The 8,319-nt window shown below is 49.3% G+C and overlaps 1 protein-coding gene across 1 annotated transcript; it reads right to left on the reverse strand.

Moving 5' to 3' along the window:
• Window positions 1–3,159: 3,159 nt before the first annotated feature.
• Window positions 3,160–7,774, reverse strand: RNF114 (ring finger protein 114). The gene is made up of 5 exons (XM_017735169.1): window positions 7,538–7,774; window positions 6,962–7,068; window positions 6,322–6,436; window positions 5,335–5,442; window positions 3,160–5,128 (listed from the first exon to the last, which is right to left on the reverse strand). Exons 1-5 carry the CDS (start codon window positions 7,757–7,759, stop codon window positions 5,063–5,065), a joined length of 618 nt encoding a protein of 205 aa, XP_017590658.1. The 5' UTR covers window positions 7,760–7,774; the 3' UTR covers window positions 3,160–5,062.
• Between the last annotated feature and the right edge of the window lie 545 nt (window positions 7,775–8,319).

Below are 8,319 nucleotides of genomic sequence, written 5' to 3' on the forward strand. Positions count from 1 at the left end.
GCCCCCGGCCCGTGCCCAGCGCGGGCAGAGCGGCTCGGCGGGCTGGAGGAAGGCGCGCTGTGCCGGGGTGATCCCCGGAATCCCCCCCGCGTCCTTCCCCTGTCCCATGGCTGAGGACTGCGGTGTGGGTTGGGACAAGCCTCCGCCGTGCCCGGCCGGGACACAGCCCTGCGGGAGAGCACGCTTCGCCACCGGTTAATAATCCTCTGGGAAGAGGCAGTGACTTTCGGAGCATCGGGATGGATCCGGCACAGCCCTCGGTGACTCCCTCCCGCTGCCAGGGGTCAGGAGCACCTGGCCAGACATTTTCTTTTCTGCTGGGAAGGTTTTGGGCAGTGCAGCCGTCCCTCAAGCAAGCTCCCTTCTGTTCTCTTTCCTCCTGCTTTCCCCCGACTCTTTTCCGCGGTCGAATAGCCCCCCTGAGGCACACGCTCCCTTTGGCTTCCCGCTCCACAGGGGCTATGTGCCCGTGGGCAGGTGCCCAGGCACGGCTAGCGGGTGCTGGGCAGCGGTGAGCAGAGATGTACCAGTCCTGCAGCCTGGGCTTCCAGCTCACCCCGGCCCTCTGGCTCACGTGGGGGTTTCCCCGCTGAAAGGGCTCAGGGCACGGCTCCAGCCACCTGCTGCAGGAGCCGCGCTCAGCTCCGGGCCAAGACAGCTGCGGCTGCCGGAGGAGGAACAGGTCCTGCTGGGAATGCCTCCTCCGGCCCTGCCACTCGGAAAAGGGCCGTGTGCTGGGCCACTCGTGACTCAGCCGTCACACATCACACATTACTGCGCCAGCCCCTGCTGACCACATGTTACTGTTTAGCCACAGCGACAAGAAATGCAGAAGTGGGAGCAAAGCTTTCCGCTGGCACGGCTCCAGCGCAGGGGCTGAGCTCACTGTCAGCCTTTCCTCGGGGCAGGAACAGCTTGGAAAGCCTGTCCTGCCAGCCACGAGTATCCTGCCCCGACCAGACGCATTTGCAAACTCTTCCCCTGCAGCCATGTGCTCTGGTACTGGATCATCCCTCCTTTGCTGTGGAATTGCCCATGGCTTTCAGCAGGTGTTTATCTGCAAAACTCATCCCTGGATCAGCCTGAAGTTCAGGGGGAAAAGTGCCCCTGAAGCCCTTGGGGGATACAAATCACCAAGGCCGGGTCCTCCCGTTTCTCTCGGGGGTCCGGAGGTGCAGCTCCCCGCAGGGCGGGGGCAGCAGCCCGGGGGCTGTGCAGGTGCCTCCTCCTGTGCAGGTGCCTCCCCCGGCCCCTCGCCGGTGCCCCCCCGCGCTCCTCCACCTGCCGCGGATGTGGTTACAGTGGGGACACTTGCACCAGGAACACAGCGAGGTGGTTTTCTTTGAAGAAGCAAAGCCGACTCCTGCGTTCTTTCTGAAATGGTGATAATCAGATTTTTTCAACCATTGCATGTGGAAAAAACTTGCCTGTGCTAGGGGAAAAAACGAGATCAAGGGAAAAAGCAACCTGACCTGCCTGTGCCTGCGAGCCAGGGTGATAGGGGACGGAGAGCAGGACGCAGGGGAGGGGAAGCTCTGCAGTGGTTCATGGGCTGGAAGTGGCAGGGAGTTTCTCAGTTGTCCCACCCTCACCATCAGAGAGGGCATCAGCTGAGCCCCAAAGTGGTCAGAGCAGACCTGCCACCAGCCTGTGGCACAGCTCCAGTCCCAGAACCACAAGGACTGGCTCAAGGGGCTCACCAGTACATTTCAACCACCTCCAGAGCAACAAGTCTGCTGAAAATTCTTCTTTTTCCTTCCCTGGCCCCATGTCTCCATGAAGCATCTTGAATATCTGGCTGCAGAGCAGAGCTGCTCCCACCAAGGGAGGCTGTGGTGGGAAAAAGAGAAGTTCTGGCCGTGGGATGGAGTGTGAACCCTTACTGCAAGGCTGAAGAAGTTCCCTGAAACCCACAGCAGCCCCCTAAGCCCAGGGGAGGAGGCTGGGGCCGAGCACTGTGCGGGGAGGAGGGAGCCCCGCTCTCTCCAAGATGCAAGACCTCCCTCTGCCGTCAGCGTGCAGCTCACAGAAGCTCCCTGGAATTATTTTTTTAAACCCTAGCATCTGTAAAGACAAAATAAATGTAAGAACTAGAAGAGAGATCTAAGCCAGTAGCAATGACACTTAATTTTCACTAAATGCTGAGTATCTTCTGGAGTTTTAGGGAAGGAGTAAGGAAGGAAAAGCAAGTTTTTGTACTGGTTTCAACAGTCCTCATTTGTACCACCCAGAGAATAATGTAATTTGTCCATAAAAATGAGTTGGTTTTGATAAGCACAGACCAATGCAACTGTGACACAAAGATCTACGTCAGAAAAACGAAAACCCACCCCCAAAACAGGCAAATGCTCCACTGTAACTTTCAGTATATTTAAACCAAAGAAAAGTTTTAGGACTGCAAGCAAGGACTGCAATCCCTCATTTGCCCTTCCATGGTTTAACACAGCCTTGGTTGGTTAATCCTTCCTGAGGTGGGCTCAGCAGTCCAGTATAGCTGGGCAAAGGCCTTGAAGAAATTTTGCTGCTCTCTTTTCAGTCAGGTGACATGAGGAGCCGGATCACAGCACTTAGGCTGCGGCAAGATCTCATCCCCCAGCCTAAGGAGACCATGGGGATTTGTCGCTGTAATTCCAGATGAAGCAATGCCTGTGCATTAGGAAATCAATGCTGACAACAATTTATCAGACCTATTAAGACCAGTCGTTGTCTGGAGACAAATTCATTTAATAAAATAGCTCAACTGCAAGCCCGGCTCCTCCCATTGTGTTTCTGTGTGCTAATTGTCCTCCTCAGGCTGACTCCTTGTGCCAGACATGGGGAATTTCACAGGTCCGGGCTGGCCCGATTGCATTATCCCCCACAATGCGGCTGCACAATCAGCTGCTGACGAGGCGAGAGCAGCTCTGGCAGAGCACTGCCCCCTTCCCAGGGACACTCACTGGGTTTAGAAGCCTAAACTGGCTTGTCCTACACAAAGGATTTTTTTTTACCACCCAAACGAGATGAGTGGAGGCCGTGCACAGCACACAGGTGCCTCTCATCAGAGCGGCTTTTCACCAATCAGGGAGTCTCAGTGTACCCCGGCGAATGCAAACGCTCTGGCTGCTCAAAGGAAACATGTGGACCATGAAGAAGAAATGACAAGAACTGACACAAAGGTAGGATTTTATAAATTAAATGGCCTTTATTTGTAATTTGTCTTCAAAAGTCAAAAACATGACAAAGTAATTACTCGGAAGCTCCTAATTGCTCCTAAAACATTTTATCAGAATTGCATGGAAGTGCACTTAGAATAGAAGCAGGAATCTGGATTCCTGGCAATGGGCATCACCAAACTGCACGGTAGCCAGATCTGAGAGATCCCCATCCAATCCCCAATACACCATCACCTCTTTGCAGGTCAAGCATTAAAATATCCACCCCCAAATACAGCACTTTTCCTACAGAACCAGGAGATTCCATGTCTCCCACCCCCACTGGGCTTCCAGTCCCCATGCAGGTGCTCAGGGGTGAGTGTGTAACAGCCCCTACTGGGGTAGAACCCCAAGGTCAGCTGAGAGGTGCCAGAGGTCTGGCTGGACACAAGGTTTAATCACGAGGTTACACTGGAGTGTGTTTCATGATTTTCAGGGTAAGGCTAGGCTGCAGTCTGCAGAGCACGATGGGAGAAGGTTACTGCTCAAATCAATTAACCAGTACTCAATTGCAGGGTGCAGGCCCACTGCTCCACTTACAACACTTACACTGGACATCTCGACACTGTGCTTTACAGGTTCTGGTCAGGTGCCTCAGGCCCTCAGATCTCAGCAGCTTCTCTGTGAACTTAATGAAAGCATCAAATTAAAATCAAGGAATCCCTGTGGCAAAAGTGTAGGCTTGAACACAGAGTATCCATTTACCAAGGGCTGGAACTGTCCTGCTTTCAGGGCTATGTTTTACTTTTCCTTGAAAGCTACACCTGACTAGTCTACACACATGCTGCCAGATGGCAAACAATCCAAGTACAGCTTCAGCTACTTTAGGAACATTTAAATGAAGAACAGGAATTCAAAACACCTGATAAAATCTGTGATGCAGAAAGGAAGTGCTATGCCAGTGCTATGAATTACTTGTAAGTTTTTCGACCAGCTTGCCTTGAGAAATGGAAAACCCAAGAATATATATGAAAATTTTAGCTTAAATAGAAAGCAGAGGTATTGAAAAAAACCTTCTGAATTCCCCTATCAGCATAAGGCTTAAAATTACTAGGAAACCAGTTTCAAATCCACCAATTTAATCATAAAGCCAGCAATTTTGATTAGTATTTGCTGAGATAGTTAAAAAATTACACATTTTAACTAAGACCAACACTAAACTTCATTTTCCAGGCTAGAAATTATAGTAGGAGTATGGAGGAAACTAATCATCATGCATAGAACTGAAGTATTTTGAACTAGTTTTTACACAGTGCAAAGATTTCCTAGGAAAGTTTGCAGTTGGAACACTCATACTGAAGATGTGTTTTCCATATAGTTGGGAGGCTGCCTGTAAGGATTGAAACACTGGGAAACATTATGGAATCAAAGGTATCAGAGGTCACTTGCATGAGAGGTGGTTACAGTTAGCACCTGAAGTCTCACTAGAGGGGAACAGAGTTACCAATACACTTCACATACAACCACTTGAGATATGTAAATGAGATTGGGAAGATATTTATTAATTAGTTCAGGCCATTCCATCTGGAATGGTTTTGATTTTAGACAGTCAAATAAATACAACTGCCAAAGAAACCAACAGGCATAGGTAAAGGAAAAAGCCTTGGTTCCCACGTGTTGATCTACAATGAAACTGAGTCTAAGCAAGTAGAAAAATGGGGCTGACAGGGCTGAATGTCAGAGACCATGACACCAAAAGACTGAGTGGTACAGAAATATCAAACCAGGATTGAAAACTGAGATAGCATTAAAGTCTTCTGTACTTCTGGATGCCTGAGTTAATCTTGGGATGTGCAGGGAGAAGTGCAAGGATGCTGGGCATTTCCCCCTCGTGGAAGCTTGGGTTTACAGTAAATCTTCTGGCTGAATCACTTATCCCGCAAGGAACGCATCAAAACCTGTGCCATGATATCATCTTCATCAGCATCATAATCCTGGGAACAAAGGGCACAGAAAGGCTTTCACTGCAACAGCCACACTGGGCAGTACAACAAGTGGCAGCAGCAAGAGCTGCACTTCCCTGTGCCCTCCCGTTTGTGCCAGGACACATCTGCACGCTGGGATTCCACAGCAGCGCCCAGGGAGCGGCGCTGCCTTTAGGAGCGCCCAGGCTGCCTCCCAAGGGGGAGCAAACACCTACCACAAACGTGTCGTAGGAAAAGCGGTGTCGTCTCTGCAGGTGCTCCATGAAGTTAGCACTCCTGTAATTTGGGTCCCCCCATGGCATTGAGGCACAAATTGGGCAAACCTTCAAGGAAAAAAAACCAGTTAGGCCCCAGTGGTTCAGTGCTTTAACACTGACAGCAGGAAGGGCAGGGCAGGGCCAGCCTGGGGGAGTGAAGCTCAAGGTTTGTGCTGTCACTGCTCTGTATGCAAAGTGATGGCCAATAACTTGCTGGGACATTTAATAGAAAAGCCTCAGATAACCCTGAATCATTTCAATTAATGTCTTAGATCCTTGAAATGGAATGGTTTACTCTTCTCCCACATTCTGAAAATCAGAACTCACTGAAGTCCCTTGCTTTATAGGACTTCAGCCTTTATTTCTCAGTAGCAGGAAAGTTTCCTTGGTCTTCTCTGCAATGTTCACTTCTCTCCAAGAGAAAAAAGGAACTTTTTTTTTCCCCTGAATAATCTGGAATTCCAAAAAACTTTCCAGAAAAATGGAAGTTTCAAATTCAGTTCCATGTTTTGCCATTCCTCTTACATGAGAGGAAGTATCACAGACAGATTACTAGAATGATACACTGTTTTTTGCAAGCATTTCCTCCAACAGTTTATAGTATCTCCTTGCTGTAAACAATGGGAAAAACAAGGAGAAAATTAAATGTCTGACATGTTTTTTTAATTATATTTTACTAATTTGCTATGCCTAATTAACTTTGAATGTGTGCCATTTTTCAAGGATGAAAGGAGGATGTGGCCCAGCTGCAGTGGGAGTAGAGACCAGAGACCCACTGAGAGGAGACAGCAGAACCACACCAGGCTTAGAGGCATGACCAGCACAGCCACACTGACTGAACAGCAATTACATCTACTGAATTCAAGAGCAAGTCTCTAACTCATTGTTTCAAAGGGCTTTAAGACCAGACTTCATTGCAGTTCTTGCACCAAGACTTTTTATTACCACTTGTTTTGCATCCATGCTGTGCAAAGCTTTGCAGTGCTCAACCAGTCCTTCTTGATCAAAGTTCTTCTCACTGCAGTACGGGCAAGGGAAGGTGAAGCGATTTGGGAAGTTCCTGGTTGGGGGAGAAAAAGAGGTTATTTAAAAATACAGATTATTCAAAGCAGTAATCTTACGTATGCAATTAAGGCAAGCTAATTTTAACAATCAGTTTATAAACTCCTAACAGTATCTTAGGGAACTCAATATTGTCCATATTTAGACTGAATTACAGCTCTTCTATAAATGTTCTAAGTGCCATTTATCACCTTTTTCTCAAACACCAGGGTACCACCCACTAGCCACACACAAGAGCACTGCCACCAACTCCCACTTCCCTCATTGTAGGTGAATGCAATCAGGAGACACAGGTATTTAAAAAACCAGCTACATCTACAGAATGCCCTGATCTTAGAGATGTCCTGTGCATGGACCAAGCAGAAGCAGCAGAGTTTACCTGGGCACAGTCAGCTGCAGGATGAAGGCTGTTTTACCTATGTAAAAATTAGCACCCAAACTGAGCAAAGAGGTAAAGCCTGCTTTCACTTCAAAATTCTTTCTCGTGACAGAAAAGCCCGGGATTTCAGAGCAGAGGTGTTACCTGGTGTTGTGGAGGGGCTCTTTAGTAACAGCTTTCACACCTTCCATGATGTAATTCTGGTACTTGGAGCAGGAGGCTGCGTGGCTGCGCATCTTGGAGAGGTACATCTGTGCAGGCAACAACAGCACAGCAAGGTGAGCCCAAACCACCTGCACCTCCTGCTACACTTCTGAGCAGAAGCAGCAAAGTGTAAACCAGAGCAGCTTTCAATAGAAGTGTTAAAGCAGAAAATCCAAATACTTCAGCTGACCAAGTGGAAAATTTTTGCCATTACAGGTTAGTTAACTTGTAACCCTGCTGTCTGTGGTATGTTACCATACACCCCTGCGCACAGCAGCAACCTTTCACTGTAACTTTAAAATCAAAATCTTTCATTTGAAGTTTTTTTCCTGAACAGGTAACAATAAAAAAACCGTGGAAAGAATGTCAGCATCTGGGTGCTGCCTATATAAAACACCTCTAGCACATATCAGAACAAACATTTTGACCTGATTTTGCAGAAAGCTGAGGAGGAAGCAGTTTATTTTCCCCTAGGTGGACACATCTCATGCACTTAATTTCCAAACACTTTCATACTTTTTTATTGCAGCCATTGCAAGTGGTTTCTGTCGTTTCAATTTGCTTTTCCAAGTCCAGAGCTCTGCTCCCAGGAGACAGGGTGCTGCGGCACACCCCACAGACTGGCTTCTTGGGCTTCAGACACTCCTGCAGGCATGGCGTGCAGAAGCTGTGGTGGGAGAAAAGGAGGAGGTGGTGAGACAGCCCTCTGGGCACCAACAATGCCCACTGCCCTTGCATGGCCTCTGCCCAAAGGAGTAACAGAGTCTCGAGACCCAATAAAGAAGGGTAAAGGAGGAGCTGCTGGCACCTGGGCACAAAAGGAGGAGGTGGAGGCTGCCATGCTCAGCATGGTTTGCTGGACAGTGCTCTGTGCCCTCGGTTTCTGCACAGAATCATGGAATGGTTTGTGCTAGAAGGGGCCTTAAAGCCCATCCAGTGCCAGCCTTGCCATGGGCAGGGACACCTTCCACTGTCCCAGGCTGCTCCAAATCCCGTCCAACCTGGCCTTGGGCACTGCCAGGGATGGGGCAGCCTGTGCCAGGGCCTCCGCACCCACACAGGGAGCAATTTCATCCCAACATCCAACCTAAGCCTGCCCTCTGACAGTGTGAAGCCATTCCCCCTTGTTCTGTCACTTCATGCCCGCGTTCCTCAGGAGGAACGGGAACCGAAAGTGGCGGAACACTGCCTTTCCTTCCCCCCCGCTTTTCTTTCGTTTTCTCCCTTTCAAGGACGCTCCAGGTCACGCAATCGCCGCTGCCGGGGCGCAGCGCAGCGTGCGCAGCCCCTGCCCTCAG

Source organism: Corvus brachyrhynchos, unplaced genomic scaffold (genome assembly GCF_000691975.1).
Source record: "Corvus brachyrhynchos isolate BGI_N302 unplaced genomic scaffold, ASM69197v1 scaffold10, whole genome shotgun sequence".
Classification (NCBI taxonomy): Eukaryota; Metazoa; Chordata; class Aves; order Passeriformes; family Corvidae; genus Corvus; species Corvus brachyrhynchos.